The sequence below is a fragment of the Taeniopygia guttata genome, chromosome 6, assembly GCF_048771995.1.
Source record: "Taeniopygia guttata chromosome 6, bTaeGut7.mat, whole genome shotgun sequence".
Classification (NCBI taxonomy): Eukaryota; Metazoa; Chordata; class Aves; order Passeriformes; family Estrildidae; genus Taeniopygia; species Taeniopygia guttata.
In genome coordinates, this window is record NC_133031.1 from 10,324,579 (window position 1) to 10,343,865 (window position 19,287).

Below are 19,287 nucleotides of genomic sequence, written 5' to 3' on the forward strand. Positions count from 1 at the left end.
ATGTTGGTATTAGCATTTCTGACTGTACACAGAAAACGGTGTTTCTTTCATAGTATCTAAAGAGTCAAGTCAGCCATCAGCACTACTCCATTATAAAGGAAAAATAGATGAAAAGGCTCTTTTCAAGTTTTTTTTCTTTTTCATCATCAATTTGCTGACTTCTGTGTTCATTACTAAGTTAATCTTGGGAGTTCTCTCAGAAAACAGAATGGAGACCATTGTTAGAAAGCTTAACTTCAGCATTGGGAAGCATAACTGCAAGCATTTTTTTGTAACTACGTTGAAGCTATATTTAAGATGCTATTCTACAGTACTTCCACTAACAATTTCCTTTCTATCAAATTCCAATGGCTCACATCAGAAAGTGGACCTCATTCTGAGTTACTGTGACATTACCAGATAGCAAGAACTTGGGTTTAAAAAAAAAAAAAAAAAAAAAAAAATCAGTGAATCTGGAAAGGAGATTTAGTAAACTTGAGAAAAAACCAACAGTCTACTTACTGGGACACTGGGAGTTTTCAAAGCTGGTGGTGCTGGCAGAGCCTCTGATTCTGGCTGGTTCCAGTGTCTAGCATTATACACTGCTTTTGTGGGAGACTAAAAGATAAAAATAAAAGTCATTTCTTAAGTAAATTACCAGTAGTCACTATACACTTCAAAATTACTGTAGGAATACTGCAGCCAAACAAGGAAAAGAAGCCTCATTTTCCCAGCTGAATTCCCTGCAACAAAAGTTCACAATATCACATGTACTGGAAAATCAGAGAGACTTTGAAGCATCTGATGGTTTTAAAGACATACAGACCCACTCAAATGGCAAAAGACATGATATGTATGTTTTTAAAAGAATTTTTCAGTTGTCTCACCTCTTAAATTTATTCAAAGGCAAAAGGTCTGCAACCTTCCTACAGACAAAAACTGACAGCTCAAGAAAAAAACATGTTAGCAAACACCATGTCAGTAGAAATATGACTGGCTTAGAAACAAAAATGCAGAATTCATATAGACTTTGATGCTAGGAGGAATAAAAACATCCAACCAAAATGCTTTAATCCATATTAAAAAATTAAGAGGTCTTTTTTTAGTCTTGCTCAAAAATGTGTCAAGGCAAATCAAAATGCATCAAAATTTACTGTCCTTGAAGTTCTGGGAAACATAACATACTCCATAGATGAAGCAAAGACAGAATTCTATTTCTAGCATTTGTGTTTATCAACCTACTTGCACAGTATTGTTCTAGACTAATACAGCATTACCATTTTCACCATTTCCCACCATGACATGTATCAAGTAAACACTCTAAGTACCTCCTTCCTCCCAGCAGTTACACAGCATTTGAAATGTAGAAAAAATAATTTCAAATAAACATTTTCTGTCAAAATATAATGTATTAGCTATTTAACCCAAATACAGCTCAAGCTCACAGAGGGGCTACATCTGGCAAGCCCTAGAACCAGCCAGGGACTGAGCACCACTCCACAAAGTGCAACAAGGTTCTAGCATGCCAAAAGATGGAAAGCCAATTCTCTAAGTCAAGGGTTTCTGTATTATTGCAGAGTAAAACTCTACTGTGCTGAATCCTCCCATTCTTCCTAAGACAAAGCCCTACCAAACAAAATTTCAAGGAATATTAACAGAATGAAAGCCTCAACTAGGAGTTTTCAGAGCCCAAAAGCACTAAACCATTCCAGTCTCCAGGCAAGAGAAAAGCCTCTTTCCCACCAAGAGCGTGTTTTCATGTGGTCATGAGAAACTTGGATTGTTAAATTATGTTCCTATAGCAGTGCTCATGTACTGTTCATCAACATGAATACAGTAGTTATCTTCAGTTTCATCAGTTTTGCAAGGAAGCTCTTTTAGATGGTATCCGTTCAGCTCAAAAAGTTTAACTGAGAAACCAATTTCATGTTCAGGATACTTCAGTTACAAGAGAACATCTGGGCCCACAAATAGGAATACATTGTCTTATGGATCCCTATATGAAAAAAAGGTTAGAAAATGGTTCAGATGTTAACGCTTTTCTCCTATACCTCTCCGAGCAGTAAATATTTACCTGAAATCTGAGTCAGGGTCTGCAATGAGCAAATGAAGGACAATTTACAAAGATACTTTTTTTTTTTTAATTAAGAAAATGCAAGTTTCACAGATACCTGCAATGGAAAAGAACCACTAAGTGTTTTTGTTTCTTGAATTGCTCACAATTGCTCCACACTTCATTTTAGTGCATATTTAAGACTGGCAAGAGAGGGTGCCCTATCCTGGTATACAGGATAATTCCAGGAAGCAACACACCCTGATCAGTAACACACATGGTACAGCATTTTACAGAATCAGACTGTTTGGACTGAAATTCTCTGCCTGTGCCCCGCTGCATGCTCCTTTTCCTTCAGGCCTTGTGCTCCACCAGGAGCCAAACACAGCCCCTGGCAGGCACAGGGAGCAGAGCCAGGCTGGGTTGGAGCATGTCCTGGCAAGGCAGCAGCTGGGCCGGTCCCTTGCTGACCACACCACGGACACACCTGCAGCCTCCTTGGCTTTTCCAAATCCAGCACCTCTGCTGTGCACACACAAAGGGCAAGAAGGCCCAGCCCACAGGAAGCACATTCAGTGTTTGGAAGGGAATTACAACAAAGCACACAAGCAGCTGTGGCAGTGCAACCAAAGGGGCCATGCAGCATTAGTGCGTCTTCCTCAGCAGAGAACAACAGCTGATGCGTAGGAAAGAGTTCAGCAGGGCAAACAGATAAAAGCAAATTCCTTCTAAATACTCAGGGCTCACAGGCTTCCAAACATGGCATGCTTTTTGTTTAACAGTCAAAAATGGGCTTTTCTTCTCTCATCTCCCTTAATTCCTTACTAAACCAAAAGCTAGGGCATCCCAAAGTGTTTTGTGACATGGCAGTTTACAACTTAACCATTGCTAGTGCAATAGAGAAAAAAGGCTACATTTTACATAAGAAAACAAGTAATGCCACCAATAAATGCCTGTTCTGAGAAATGAGGACATCTGCATTTAATGGCTCTCTTGTAACAGAGCCTGAAGTGCAGCTGGAAATAGTAATCCTTAAAATCTCAAATGCCTATGGAAGGTTAGTTTTAGTGACCATACCTTGTAGGAACTTCCAATTCAAATCAGAAAAGATCTAAACAAGTGACTGGCCTGTGATTCCACACCTTCTCAGCAGTATTTCCTTAGACACCCTACCACTTGCTATCTGGTCACTCTCACACTGCCTGCAGACAGCTGGTCCACCAAAACACACCTCTGAAAATCCAACATGGCTTTCCAAAGAAATGTGTTCTAATCAGCTCTAACACATTATGCAGAGACTTTGGAGCCTCTCTTGCAATTCATGTGGACATCAACACAGCAAATATGTCCTTCATTTCCAATCACCTTTTAAAGCAATCATCGCATTTTGCCTTGCTGCACAGAATTAGGATGAATTTCCAGATCAAGTGCAAAGAAACTGCGCCAATACCGATCAAGAAGTGAGCACTGTGTGGACATGCTTTGGATTACTGTGTGACAGAACCAAAACCAGGAAAAGTATCAAAGATCAAATGAATGCTAGTGAAGAAAGACTTTTCAGAAGGGCTTGATCACAAAAGTGAAGACATTGGTTTGTTTGGTTTTGGGGTGTTTTTTTAAAAGGCAATTCAAAAGCTCGTGATAACAAGCTTCCCTGAACAAGCAACACTGATATTTAAGCAGCAATAATTTAAGAAACTTTCCCTTAAAGACAAGACAACCTTGCAATTATTCAAATAACACATACTTTCTTTAATAATTCCTTCTCTCAAGACTAACTTGGAATAGATGCAAGTGGAAGTCCCTTGAATTCTGTGTTCTTAAGGCAAATAAGTCCTGCAATATTAATCAGCTGTAAGAGCCTCTGATGAATAGCAGAGGAGTTTCCTTTTCCCGTACATCTAGAACTGATAGCTGCTTACACAGAGACACATGTCTGAAAGACTGCAAATATTCCAGGGTGGGAATAAGGCATATGGTACTGTGGGACTCTGCATGTGGTTCTGGGGGGTTGAGTGCAGATACAAAACCAGGACTAATGCCAGGGATTTTACAAAATGCAGAGTTTTATAAGATCATCTCCAAATGGCATCAACTATGGGTCATGCTTAACCTCCCATCCCTGAAAGCCTCGAAGCTGAAATTTTCAAGAGCTGGCACTATGCACATACTGATGCAGCGCTGTCTCTGCCATTCATAGATTTCAGAACAGCAGAAAACAGGAGCCAGGGACACGAGTCACACAGAAAATACTAGCAAAACACGGAAGAGCATCTATCTGCAGGCAAGAATGCTTTCCAAGGCAGAAGACAATGGCAAAAAAAAAATTCAAGAACATTTTAAAAAGATATCCTGATAAATGAATTATTCATATCTGAAATGCATTCAGTAACACTGTATGCCAGATGCTTGTCAAAACTACAAGTTCCAAACAAACCCCAATAAACAAAATATATGAGTTACCACTCTGTATTCATCATCATTAAGAGTACTAACCTGTCCTGCATGTCTCACTTTGAACAGGGAAAAGATAACAAGCATATTATGCAGCACCGAAGTATTCATAATGGTCTGTTTCTTTTAAAAAGGGAAAGAAATGAACATCACTCAGAGCAATGAAAAAGAAATCACACTTCAAAACAGGTAGATGGAGTATCAATTCAGCACAAGCTGAGCCATATTATATGACAGAAAAAAAAAGTTAATTTGGACTTCAGAGAAGACAGCAGTTTCCAACAGCAGTTTAAAACCAGCACCAAGTTGGTTTTGCACTGTTCAAAATCTGAACTGCATCTCCATTATGTGGATCAAAATAGCAGATTAGTGCCAATAAACCACTGCCATGGATCACTTAATTGTGAGGTGCTATTCCATTTAAACACAAAACACATTATGTACACACGTAGCCAGAAAACTACAAGCTGTTAGACAAGGTTTAAGAGTATCAGACAACACAAGGAGCAGGGGGAAAAATGTCACTGAAGCTTTTTTTGCAAACTTCTGAAGATCTGCAAAATGCTTTTTCCTCCTTAAAGCTCAGGAGGAGGCCCACAGGGCACAACAAGATGATGGGTCCAACATCCAAGTGAAGCATGAAAACAGAACTTAAGAAGCAGGACAAGCTAATAAATGAGATTCATTAACAGAAATAGCCAATGATGGTCTGTATGCTGCTTATGCTGAGTGTATTCAGAGGTCAGCTCAGAAGCAGAAGCCATATGGTTATGGCCACTATTTCAGCCTGAAACCTTTAATAAGTCTAATTAAAAGGGACAGGATACAATAGTTTAGAAATATCACCACAATACTGGAAACATAATGCTTTGCTCAAGAGAAAAGAAAAACCTGCAGTTCAAGGAACACCCTGGCACAAGCACTTCCCAGCACAAATTGCTCACACAAATGTCCTGTTCTCTTGGTTGCAAAAGGCAGAGAGAAGCAGGCCAACACAGACATACCTCCCCCTCCCCTCCTCCTGTTAATCCTAATCTACCCAAAGTCTATCTATCTACTAACATGAAAGCCTTACAAAATTGCAACTGCAATGAAATTCCAGAGGTCATACAGCTGAGGTGTGTGTACACTCACAGAAACGTTTCCATTCGGATCAGTAAAAAACACCCTCAAATAAATCTCCCAGATGCCCTCAGTTACAGCTCTGGCGTTTGCACCACTGAGTCTCAGGATGCTGACCTGACTGCTTCCCAGTGCAACTGACCTTCAGCTTCCATTGTGAAACATTTTCCATTCAACTTGATTTTTCTACTTCCTGAAAAGCCTAAGTATGCACAGAGGGAGAAGCATTTCCATGCTTTTCATTTGTTCCTCTCGCCTCTGTGAGGTCTTAGCATGTTGTGTTCACTTTGCATCACTACCCATCTCAGACAAAGCTGCTAATATTTCTGTTGACACCATCTAGAAAATAGGCATTTCCAAGGATGCCGCTCCCACAGTTCTACCCAACAGCTGCCTATGGAGGATACTTGAGGAAGCACTTTTACCAGCTGGAAGGATCACAGCTTGGCATCTACCAGAACACCCTCTTCACCATAGTTTAATATGAAGGAGTGAGAAGAAGAGAATTTTTATCAGCATCAAATGATTATCTTGAAGTGAGAAGACCAAATCCTGACATTTGTTTTCAGTCCAGGATGGCTTTGAGGTGCTAAATCCCAACTCAATTCAGTAAAATTACAGCAACTACCTCACTCTTCAATTTAGGTGACTAATCTAAAAACCTGCCAGTCCTGACTAGTATCCTGCTTACTAGCTTACACATTAAGAATTGGTTTTGGTCTATTTACATTATTAATAATAATAATAAAGTCCCTAAATGGTAAGAACTTGGAAGCCACTATTAAATAAACATGCTTCTATGTTTATAGAAGAATTTGATTTTGCAAATGTTAGGTGAAATAATAGTGCCAATATGAGGCTTTGTTTCTAACAAATCAGCTACTGAACAAATTTATTCTCACCTTTTATAGTATTTTTTAAATTTATTTTTATTCCAGCAATGTATCAATTGCTTACAACAGACAAGCTGATTTTAACTGGCTGACACTTACAACAGCTAATCTCTTGTTTATCATTCCAACAAAACATATTTAGACAAAAAATCCCCATAAAAACCAGTTCAGTTCAGGACTGGGAAGCCAATCTGCCAGAAGCACCAACCAGCAAATGAAAGGAATGCACTGCAGAAGCAGCAACAGGCAGTCACAGGTTGTCAGCTCTGCCCAGCACTGTTTGCCAGCCTGCTGACAGACAGGCTGGGCTTAGCACTGAACTGAGAGGTCACAGAATATTTCAATTGCCCAAATTCAGCTTGACTCCTCAATGGAGACAAAACAGCTTATGCCAATAATAATCTTTCCTCCTAAAACCAAGCTATTCTGACTTTCTAAATGAGAATGCAAAGAGCAGCTCAATGTGCATAGTTATCAGCAGTTCATTATTGTTGAAAAAAAAAGCTCTATTACAACTGTTCATCCTTAGGGTAGGACACACTTTAACTAAAGGTTATGCAAGATGAAGACAAACAGTTCTTTTTAAAATGAGGCCTGGACAATCTGCTCTGATCCTACCATTATATAAAAGGCTATGACTGATAGTCATAATTTTTGAATTATGATTCCTCTGCTGCTTTTTCAGAACTATTTATTTGAAATAAGCTATGGAAAAATAATTAAGCAAAATCACATAGGCTTGTGCACTTAAGATAGACTAACGTTCACATACTCTAAAACTCAAAAATGAAAGAACTAAGAAAAAGCTTTAAAAATCTGATTTGGGGAAATGCCTGGTTTGCAGGCCAGCAAAATGAAACGTTACTCGCAGGATGCCTTTGATAAACATCTACTGTACAGTATAACACCAGCTAAGTGGAAAACTACAGACCACAGTGCAGCCTAGTTTCTGTCCCCTCCCACGCACACGTCACTGACACATTAGCCCTAAGATTACTCAGCCAGCCCAGAGCGGGCACAGGTTCGGACTTCTCCAATTTCAAAATACTTTCAAAGACGAGGTATAAGCTTTTCATTCTGAACTTCTAGTTTACTTAGACACGGCATTTGTTTCTAACTGGTATTTATAGCTCCATCCAGTCACCATGAAACACCAGTGGAGAAAGCTCCCATCAAACCTTAGAAGATCTCATATCCTTAAAACATGTATTACAACAAATGCTATTACAAAGGCTCAGACATAAGGTTATTTTTCAGGTATTGACAGTTTCTGACAGTCCCAACCTTATAACAGAAGTATGTTATTTTCCATGATGAAACTGACCTCCTCAAGGCAAAAAACCTGCCTTGGATACAAAGTTCAGCAGCAGTCTGTTGGCTAAGCCATGTCTGAATTCAGCAATGCTTTCATTCTCGTATTCTACACTACTGTCATGACTAACCCTACTAACACCACTTGATCAAAGTGCTGCATGTAATCCTGCTAAGGCTGCTGTGTTTAGTGAGCATTTCTCAGCTGCAATGTTGACTTAACCAGGTTAAGATGACTTAATCTCTTTTCTTGGGTCCTCTCAACTGAGTAGATAGAACAGTTTAGTTTACCAGTGAACTGGATAAAGATTTATGCTAAATGTTTCCTTTTCAGCGAGCTATTTTTATAGTAATACACAACTTTGGGAAACTGAAGGCACAAGGAAAAACAAGGGAGCTGGTCAAGCAAATGGAGAACAAAAGCAGCATAACCATGTGCTTCTGCAAGTATTTTCTGCCTCTTTCAGTCCTTACAGTACATGGGGCTTTGTTGGGTTTGGGACTGGGTTTTTTGGTTAATCCAAGATCTCAGCTTTTCCTGGCAAATGCATTCCACACTAGTGGAGGAACTTTCAAGCAATGCCACTTTAGTGTACTAATCTTTAACAGTACTTAAAGTGCTGTTACCAAAATGTTCCCAGGCACAGCAAGCAGTGAAAGCCAAATGCCATACCACACAGCAAGGCAAGGGGGCCCCGTGGCAGGCAGACACCTGTCAATTAACAGCTAAAATGCACTAACAGCTATCAGCTTGATCTAGCACATCCCAATCAAATCTGTCACTATCTCAAACCCATTAAGCCTCATGTCAGCTGCCAAAAAGGACTGCTGTGATTTTATCCCAGCTGGCAACTAAGCCCCACCCAGCTCCTTACACCCAGTGGGATGGGGGAGAATCCAAAAGGTAGAAGTGAGAAAACACTAAGAAATAAAGAGAGTTACACAAGGAAAGCAAAAGCCATGAATGCAAGCAAAACAGAACAAGGAATTCATCCACCACTTTGTATGGGCATGCAGTTTTTCAGCCATTCTCAGGAAAGCAAGGCTCCATCTGGCATAACAGCTACTTGGGAAAACAAAGGCTATCACTCCAAAGGTGTGTCCCCTCTTCCTTCTCCAGAATTAATATTACTGAGCACATTGTCATATGGTATGGAATATCCCTTAGGTCATTTGACCAGCTGTCACTTCTAAACCTCCTTGCACACCCCCAGCCTCCTGGCTAGTGGGGTGGGATGAGGAGTAGAACAGGCCTTGGTACTAAGTGCTGCTCAGCAATAACAAAAACATCCTAGCACTACCCATAGTGTTCTCAGCACAAACCCAAAACAGCCCTGTAAGAGCTGCTCTGAAGAAAATTAATTGTATTCCAGCCAAAACCAGCACAAACAGAGAACTCTGAGGTCCAGTATTTGAATGGGCCAAAGGAAACACCATGAACATCACGTTAGTGGTAAAGAGGTTTTTCCATACCCTTTCCAGTACAAGCTAATGTGTGCACAAGAGGAAAAGAAAAAGCCCACTGATGTATCCCCATTCACTGGGTACATGTGGGAATGTGTACAAGTTGCAAGCCAGACTGGTTTTCTAGGGCTAAGATTTCAACAAGTGAATTTAAAGACATTTCTCCAGGCATAGCAATATAAGACAATAAGAAAAAAATTTAAGTTAGCTTCAAGTCATTTAAAACCAGTAGATTTTCACTGCAAAAGTGAATATTTAATTGAAATATGCCCATTTTAACTGGAGTCAGAAGTCATTAAGCAATGAATTAGCCTTCACATTAGTTTTTAGCTTGATTAGTAATCCATGAATCTCCCCAGTGTAGACTGACCACGCACTGAACCCTTTCTTCCTCATCTCACCAATGATAAAAAACACATTTCAAAGTCTCAAGAAAATTTCAGTGTTTCATAGGTGCTAAAATTGCATTCTATAGTAGCACAGCAGTTTTATTAAATACACACAGTGCAAAAGATATCAACATCTAAGAAACTAATTCCAAAGAACTTGTTTCTAAAATTGACCTACTCTAAGGCATAGGAAAAAAAAAAATCCTGATAAAGGACTCATCTAATTGAAATTTCATGCTGCTTTGAGAAAACATAAGACTGAGTCTGCTTCCACTTGTGCTAACTTGAGAGTCAGTGCTTTTTTTCTGCTACACCTCCTCTGTCTCCTTCATGCAGCTCCTTAAGTCTTCCCACATGCCTCAGCAGCCCTGAAGACCAGTAACAGAAAGATTACAGCTTCTGCCTCCCTCCCAGGCCCCTCAAGCTGAAAGGCTCCCATACCTTTTAACTATGATTTGCAACTCCATTTAAATTCTTACCTTGAAACATTCCAAGCTAATCAGTATTCACCATGTCTAGGTTGGCTTCCTATGGCCACAGGCAGAACTAGGATCAACACTGAGCTGCAGATCACTCATATTTTAAGAGCAGAAAAGCCATCTCAGAAAATGTGCTGTTCAGAGGACTTGGTGGTCCCTAGTGACATGCTGGACAATACAAACACTGAACTGACACAAAACACTAAGTACAATTGTTAATTTTTAGGGCTGATAGATCCAATGTTTAATTTGAGGATAGACTAGCCCTCCTTATCTTACACTTTTAAGTTGGCTTTTTTCAGATTCCTATTTAGAGACAAATGTTTTGTGTAAGACCACAGGAAACTGTTCCAGAGTTTTCCTACAAAAACTGTTTCTCTTCATTTGCTGACTATAGCCAAAATCTGCAGCAGGAGCAAGAAATCTGAGGAAATAATTTTTATGCTGCCTATTTTCAAGTCTTTAGTCTCAGTAGATATGGACCATAGCAACAAAAAATTTCTTGTCTACTGTACTGGGTTTGCCTGCTAATGGAGAATTAGTTTCATCTGTAGAAGGGGAACTAAGCTCCAAGGGGCCAACAGGTGGGTGTATCCAGAGTTCCCAAACTGACATGCTAGAGCATGAGTTACCCAACCAGTTGAATTAAAATTGTAAACAGTTGCAAACAAACTTCTGCAGATGTTATTACTCATGTATGCTTCACACCCATAATTTGCAACTCAAGTAATGCCAATATTTATGTACTGTAAGTGCTTAATTATGTTGCTATGGAATGTAACACTCCTCCTATAATTCAGGCTCAGGACAAAAAGGTTTAATTCACTTAAAAGCATAGCTTTGGTTGAGACTTTACTCACCTATCAATATCCTTGGCTACTGCAACCATGCAATCATTCCAGTCCTCACAGTAAAAGCAGTGTTTAGAAACATTGTTATTCACCAACGTCAGTAATATTTTATTGTACAGACACTCAAAGTTTCAAGAACTGGAGTTTAGCATCAAGAGACAATGTTCAAGTTTTCAAAACTACAACCATGGGTGACAGATCTGCTGAACAGAGACTGGAATACTTGAGCTTTCTGGATCTGCTGAAATTTAATGATAGCACCTGCTGCTTCCTAAGTAACACAGCTTTTTTCTTGGCAGCTCAGTCTGATGCAGTGCCACAGCTCTGAAAATCACCTAACAGAAAATATTTAGTACTGTATCTGCTAGCTCCTTCAAGAAAAAATAAGTGGTGCTGAGACAGTGAAGTAGTTCCAGAGATTTTCTTTTTTCAAAGATCATTAGTTATTATCATCAGGTTAATACATTTAGTTCTCTTTTTTTTTTTTTCATTCCCAGAATGAGAATTCCCTTAAGATACAAGTAAGATAGTCTATATCTATATTTTAGGACGATAATTAGAGCAGCTCTAATTACCATCAGAAGAAGCTTTACAAGCTTTTTTAGTAACTCCGTGTAACAGCCATACGATTAGAGAACACTGAAGTTCAAAATCCGAATCTTAATTACAGCAACATCTAGGTCCATTATATCACTACAGGGTCAAAAAAGCTGTTTAGTTGTCAACTTTCCCACCTGAATTAAATTTATCCCAAATGAGAATATTTTAGACTTGAAATCATTCTCCCTTATAGTATGATATTGCTGTAAGGCTTTTTCCTTACCCCATAATTTCATGATATATACATAAAAAATTAATTAGAATCATTTTTACATAAAATCTCAGGGATTTAAAGAATAAAAATAAAACAAGAAACACATGAAATACAATTACAGACTATTTACGCCATTTAAATATTTAAATTTTAAACAATTTCTGAATTTAGCAGAACACCCACAGTTGTTTTATGCTGTTAAAATATATAACCGAAAAAGTTACAGACAAATTAGCACTTCCTGTACTTGGGTTTCTCAGTGTACTGTAACATGTTCATTGATAAGAAGCTGTGTTTTAAAAAATGATTATTTAATCAGGAGAAGCTGAGGAACTTCCATTTTCAAGGAATACTATTTCAGTTGTGAAAACACCCTCCTGACTTATCTGACTTCTAACTGTGGAGGGAGGAGCTTCTCATTCTGTCCAAAGTCAAAGCAACAAGTGACACTTCTTTTTCAAAGGGCATCACAACTGACAGGACCTACTGGTCACGAATCCTCCCACATGAAAATACCCCTCAGAACATTTTGAGAGCTAAACCAAATTTGTCATCCTTTCTCCACCCACAAATCCTTTTTTTGAATGAAAAAATTTATATGTAACAACACAACTAGGAAGATAATAAATCTTCTGGTTCTGGTAGACCAAAAAAAAAGGCACCTTGAAAAATTTCTTCATGTGAAACTATCACATAACACAAGTAATTAGTTACCTTCATGAGGAATTATTAGAATTTCTTAGGAAAAACAAGTTTAAAAAACTTCTTTGAACTTTTGGACTCACGAGCACATTCTGAACACGTATAAAAACAATTTCCACAATACCATGCAACTGCCAGGTCTTGCAAATCCTATAGAACTCCAAGGGAAAGCAGAAATATAAGATCATTTCCCTTGTTCTCCTACAAGAGCAGTTGCGGGTTAAATGATGGTGAGAGAGGGGCTGTTGTCACCAGGTAACACGAACAAGTTATGCAAAAAGCTCATGAGAAGTCCTTAAGCATTGGAAGTGGCTGGCCTGGACATTAGGGTCATAAAAGCTTCATTTCATGATTACATGGATCCCCATATTGCAAACTTTTACCTGGTGGCTACACTCAATTTTTGTTGTATGCATATTTTAAAAAACCTCAAAATTTTGAGTACCCATAATGACAGATAAACCACATTTCTGCAAGATGAAGAAAATGAATAAGCTCTTTTCATGCTAAGAAAGGGCAAATTCATACTGAATATTACACTGCTGGGCAAGACTGACATGGGACTGGAGGCTACTTTATTTTCCAACTAAAAGAAAATCTCACTATACCAAAAGCATTTATCCTTATAAAGACTATATCAATGCCCAATTTGATGTTTTAAGAAAAGTTCTAGCCTATAATATAATATATATTTCTTGGGAGAGCAAACAAAAGAGGCCAAAAGACTTCCCCCTCCATACACCAACAAACCACAAAGTAAAATACACAGAATTTACTGATGCTTTGCTTTAAAAATCATCTCCAGGGAATGCATCTACATTATAAGTCTGGTTCTCCATAGCAGTAATGTGATCCTAAAAAGCAATACTTCCAGTAACTAAAACAAAAGTACTGCACTTGAATAATATTTGCAGAAATTATACTAAAGGCCAATATATGATCTCAAAAAGCCCTGTTGCATATCTAAAAAGAAACATCACTACTGAGGAGTTCAGTAAAATAAGAACTTTGTATTGCTCTCAGCATTATTACTCACCCGCTTTGGCCCACTAAAAATCTTCCTGGTGTTTTCCTTGGATTTATCACCTTGTTTATTTGTGGATTTCTTATTGCCTTCAAGCACACCAGATGCATCCTCTGAAAACTCCAGATCTGCTAAAGGTAAATATAGACATGAAACAACCATTTTCAAATCTGTTCAACTGGTAGAACATTTCTAACAATTCCGATATATAGCATCTGACATTATACCATGAACAATCAACATTCATCAAAAAAATCAGCCTTAATACCAAGTACAGTCCTGGATGCAGCTCAGGCTGGCTGACTGGATTGCAGTAATACAGAGAAGCATGACAAGGTGCACAATCAAAAAAATTACAGCACCTCTTGCCCACTGGGTAAGCTGCAGGCAACTGCTTCCCATCCCATACTCCTGTAAATCCCAGGACACCTTTTACATGAGCTTACTAATGGCTGGCTTACTGCTACAAACCTGAGCAGCAGATGAATAAAGCAGGAGACTGGGTTCTTCAAAAGTGTGAGATTAAGAGATTTAGAAGAACACACTACAATTACAGAACAGAAGAATTGATCTTGCTTCACTTCTCATGAAGGCAGCCTGTTTATATTTGCTTATTCTGCTGTAAACAGGAAAAAAATACAGTGATCAGCTCAGGAAAGAGTCAGCTAGAAGAACTGCTGACATGGCCTTTCAATGGATTTGATACTTACATTACCACCGATTCCAGTACCCTGTCCTGGACTGTAAAACTGCAATTCACTCATCAAATTCAATTTTTGCCCTTAGTTTTTTTTTTTAAACTTGTGTTGCTTTATTTGAAGCACTATCCCTTGGAGACAAGGGAAAGGGTTTACTTGGCACAAACCAGAAGTTACTACCAATTTCAAGATGGAAATAAAGACAGGCACAGAGACACACTGTTTCATCCGACAAACCAATCTATTCCTGAAAAGCTGCTGCTGTTTGAAAAGTGCACTGCAAGAACACAAGCAGGGAGGATGGGTTGCTCTAATCCCAAGTACATAGGACCAGTCAAGCTGGTTAAAAAGGCAAAGGCAAAGCAGGCAACCAAATTTCTAATGGCATTCACAAGGATACAAAACCTGCCTGAGGAATAGAACTGCTCTTAAAATAAAGATCCAAAGTTTCCCAAATTGCAGTAAATTTCCCCAAGATCCAAAGTTTCCCAAATTGCCTGGCCTTGGCAGCACCAGGACTGGCAGGATGCCTGCTGCAAGGCACCTTCTGGAACCAGCCTCTCACATTCTATCCCACTGGTTTTCAGTGTGGCTGTGTCAGGTGAGCACAAGACCTTACAAACACAGTGTCAACATCCCCTCTGAAAACAACTGACTTTAACAGATGTTTCATAAAATTAGTGTAACCAAGGAAAAACTCTACAGACCAATTTCCATTAACTTAAACACAAAACTACTTCCAAATCTATGTAAAAGACAACTTAGTTCTTGATGAAGCCAATTTAAGGAGTAAAATCAAATTGCTTTGATATATATCCTTATAAGTCCTGAAATAACTACATACAGGCCCTGAACGTACTTCTCAAAGAAAGTCAAACCAAGAGAACTAGATCCTCCAATTGTAGATTAAAAGTTAAAAAGTAATGTGCTTGACTACAGCGAGTACAAATATGCAAATAATTCTAGAAATACAAAATATTTCATCCACCAAATGAAAGCAGTAACTTTTGCCCTGTGCTACGACTTGGACCTGGCATTGCCTTCAATAATGATTAACAATACTCTGGGATCAACTAAGCCAAATTTAAATTTCCTTTGAATTCTACTCCTATGTGATTCTGAACTACCCCATTTAAATTAGTTGATTTTAAATTCAAAAAAACTTCTGGATAAAAGAAAGTCAACTTCTACTTACAATAGGACAATTCTGCATTTTCTGATGTTGCTAGCACATCAAACACTTACTAGCTTTGTAAGATTACCTGGAATGCTTCTATCTGAGCAGTGCCTTTGGAGGCCTTCTAGGTACTCTAAAAGCACACTGCATACATTATCTTAGCAGACTTTTAAATCTAAACAAAACAGGGTCTGGGGGACAAGTCTTTTGTTAACATTAACTGAGGAAAACTCGAGTAGTTTGGTAAGCAGTGACCAAAGCTGGATTTCCACTGGCTCTCTCCTGTATGGCTTTTTGGAGGGTTTTTTTGCCCCTCACAGAGCAATTGGTCATATTACCTTTTTTCTCAGTATGGAAGCATGTAAGTCCTTTTTTTTTCTCTGTCTACCCATTTTTAAAGCATTTATAATCTTCAAGATAATTTGCCTGTCTTGGCTAGAACTGGAAAGATGTTCAAAGACCAACTAAGACAACAACCACAGTAAATTTCCTGGGGAACAACAACGGAGTTTTGTTTTAGTGTCTCAGGGCAATTCTGCAAATGGTTTTGAAGCCCAAACAGGACTCTGCCTTTGAGTACTTTGATGTAGTTTTAACTAGCTTAAAATATTTACCCAATGAAGGTGACTCAGTTTTTGAGAAGGTGCAAAGGAATTAAAAAAAAAAAACAAAAAAAAAAAAACTAGGGCAAGTTGGCTCACCAGAACTGAGCTGAGTGCTAGATGCTGATACACAAAAGCTACATTACCTAAAAAGATTAGAGGAATCTCATCTTGATCAAGAAAAGGAAAAATGCATAGATGACACAAAGGTTAAGCTGCATATCAGAAATGATTTACAAAGCAAGAGACTAAGCTGCAATACCGATTTCTCTTGGATACAACTACCCATTGATTATTATAGTCAAGTCAGTCACTTTCTTCCAGTATTAAAAGCTTCTCCTCATTGGAGTCATCCTGTACTCTGGCTACTGAAATGACAAAAGCAGTGTTTTAAATCTAGGAAAGTATCACCAGTACTTTTGGCCCCTGGCATTCTGGCAGAACCCAGCTGGGAGGCTCACAAGCCAAAGGGGCCTTTGCTTCACTGGGCTGCTACAGAGGAATTTGAGAATTTCAGATTGCAATGGCAAAATAAAAAGTAAACTTTTACTAGGAACTCAACACTTCTGCAAAAATCTAAGGCTAATAAAGTTATTATGAAGTATTTTCATTAAAAAGTGTGGTCACAGCATCTAGGAATTTAAAAGGTGGAGCTTTTTTTCAAAGTTGGAGGTTTTATTTCCTTGGCTTTTGTTTGAGTTTTCTTCTGTGGTTTTAACCACTTCAGCAGAAAAGACTATCATAGAAGTGAGCAACAGAAGATGTTTTTCAACGAAAGACAGTGTAACCAAAACTGAATTTATCTGTCTGGCAATTTTTCCTGTACTAACAACATTGTTCCTGTAGTCTCTGAGCTTTCTTAATTCTCATTTGTCAAAACATTTAAATATCTATTACTAAACTTAATTTCCCTCTGTGAACTACTAGACTGGAAGGAAGTCTTTATAATGTTCCATTAAAACATCTGACAAAGATTTTGTAAGGTTAAGGTTAAGTCATGATTAAGGTTCTAAAACCTGTTTCATAAAAATACACCTAGATTATGGCAAGTAACCAAATCAGTATTATGGCAAAGTAAGACTGTGATAGCATCAAGTTTCTTGAAAAACTGCTTATGCCACGTAACATTATTCATGCTAGGAACACAAAATCAGTCTTGGGATTTTCCAGGGCTGAAATTCAGAGAGCCAGTCTGGCATTTCACCTGTCAACCTGGAACAGGAACACTGGATTTTTATCTGGGCATTTATTCATTAGTACAAAGAAAGAACAGCACATACAGAACTCAGGTAGCATTAGCACCTCTCAGTACTATTCAACATTTCAGGACAGTGTTTTATTGTGCAAGATGTTCTGAAAGTTGTTTCTCAGGTTTGGAGTCAAAGCTGGCATTTTTCATGGATGCAGAAGCACATTTTTCCAGTATGCAAAGACAACGCTTCAGAGCAATGTCATACTTTACTGTAACTTCAGGTTTAGATCCAGGAGTTCTTGAGAAATTCTCAGGTTCAGCATCACTGTATTTAAGGACTCTTACCGTGGTTGTTCTGAGAGATCATGATTCTCAAAATTTGCCAAGAGAAAATAGCGTAAACTTCAGCAGGGAGTGCCACAAATTTTAGGGCAGCATCTGACTCTGCTTTCATAATCTGTACTATAGAGCATCATCCTTTCAAGTGTCAGAAAAAAAACTGCAAGTCAAATCTCACCCACCAACAGCAGCACAAAACAAGAATCAAATGAGCAAAGGAGATGCAAAACAAAGGGGAAGCATCTCCCAGGAGAGGGACTGAGAGGTAGCTCTTACCTGAAGTGGAGAAGCGCATTAAGAACTAACAAACATAAATTTACATCCCCCTGTGCCATGGAAATCTATTAGGAAAATATTTCAGAGAAAACATCTGTGAGACCTGGGAGTATTAAAGGCCTGCTTGGTGAATGCAGTGCCAAATGCAAAGTGTGGATATTTTGAGACTTCTGAGGACAGCAGCTGACAGGATTATTTGATGGGTCAGCATCTTAGCTGCATTAACTGTACAAGCAAATTTTTCTCTTGGAATAAATGGCTGAACAAAAAGTCATTAAAGACAGGAACTAAAAGTACTTCTTAAACAGCCCTGTAAGATAAACCAATTTTCCAAAGAGGCTGGAACCCAAGTGTCTCATCATAAGTAAATTTTATGAAAACAAATCATGGTTTTTTTTTTTGTTTGTTTGTTTGAAAACATAATCTTCTCATACAACATCAGCATTCATTTGTTCCTTTCAAGTCCACCAAAAAACCCTAGTGGTGACATTTAGTTTGATTAAAAGGCTTATAGAAAATTCCGGTTATAGAAACAGCTATAATTAGAACAGAGAAATGAACATTTTTTCCTCTGAAATTTTATTTCTGGATTATATTAGCAGAAGCTATTTGTAGGAAAAAAAAAACCCAGCTTCTCCAACATTTGCAAAGCTAGATTGAAATCCTCTCTTGCTATCACAATGAAATACATCTGGCCAAAGTCTTGAAATGTAACAACTTCAGTGAGCTGATAAAACTTCTCACATTTCATGCTCCACAATGGAGGACCAAAATGTTCCGTAGAACAGTGGCAGTGTTTTGAAGTATTTATTCCAACACAAGTGATTCTCTGGCATTAGACTTTTTCAAAACAGAGGAGCTAAAAGCAACCTTCCACCAAAGGTATTCCTTTTCTTCTTCACCAACACACAGGACCCAAGCAACCACCAAGGAAGTCTCATTTTGCAAAGGATCTTAATAACCAGAACTTGCTCAGCAGCTGCCATGTCCACAGTTTTACTCATAAATATGTGTGACTACACACACAGCCCGCTCCCCAACCTCTACAGAAGGAGATATCTAAAAACTGAAAATAAGAGCAGAAACAAATATGCAGAGCCTCTCCCAAAGCCAGTTATCTGACTGGCACTCCATGAGTCCCCACAGCCTCTCCCTTGAGTCATGCAGCCTCAGATAATATGGAGCCCGAGAAAGGTGCAAACTGCCTACAGGCACATTAATAACCAGAAAAAGATATTTCCCATTTCTTAAGAGCTACTTAAATGTGTGCACTTAGCTCTGCAATTGTGGGCTGATCTGGAGGCTCTGTGGGAGGATACCTGCCTTACAGGCAAAGATGCTTATGCTCAACACACCAAAAAGGTGCAAATCTTCTGTTGGAAAAGAAAAAAACCCTCTACCTCTGGCAAGAGACCAAGGGGTATAAAGCATACTTCAAGAGAGATATGAAACACCAGATAGGACCACA

General features: G+C 38.6%; 1 protein-coding gene across 9 annotated transcripts in view; it reads right to left on the minus strand.

Annotated features, from left to right (window-relative positions):
• Positions 1 to 19,287, minus strand: part of WAPL (WAPL cohesin release factor) — a 134,379-nt gene that overhangs the window by 26,240 nt on the left and 88,852 nt on the right. For 6 of the 9 annotated variants that reach the window (XM_072931423.1, XM_030276710.4, XM_030276712.4 and 3 more), the window contains 2 exons: positions 13,548 to 13,666; positions 502 to 597 (listed from right to left, as the gene is read on the minus strand). In XM_072931423.1, coding sequence (XP_072787524.1) covers positions 502 to 597; positions 13,548 to 13,666 — 215 coding nt within the window. The remainder of the gene's footprint in view (positions 1 to 501; positions 598 to 13,547; positions 13,667 to 19,287) is intronic. The other 3 variants (XM_072931424.1, XM_030276714.4, XM_030276707.4) reach the window with 1 other exon arrangement.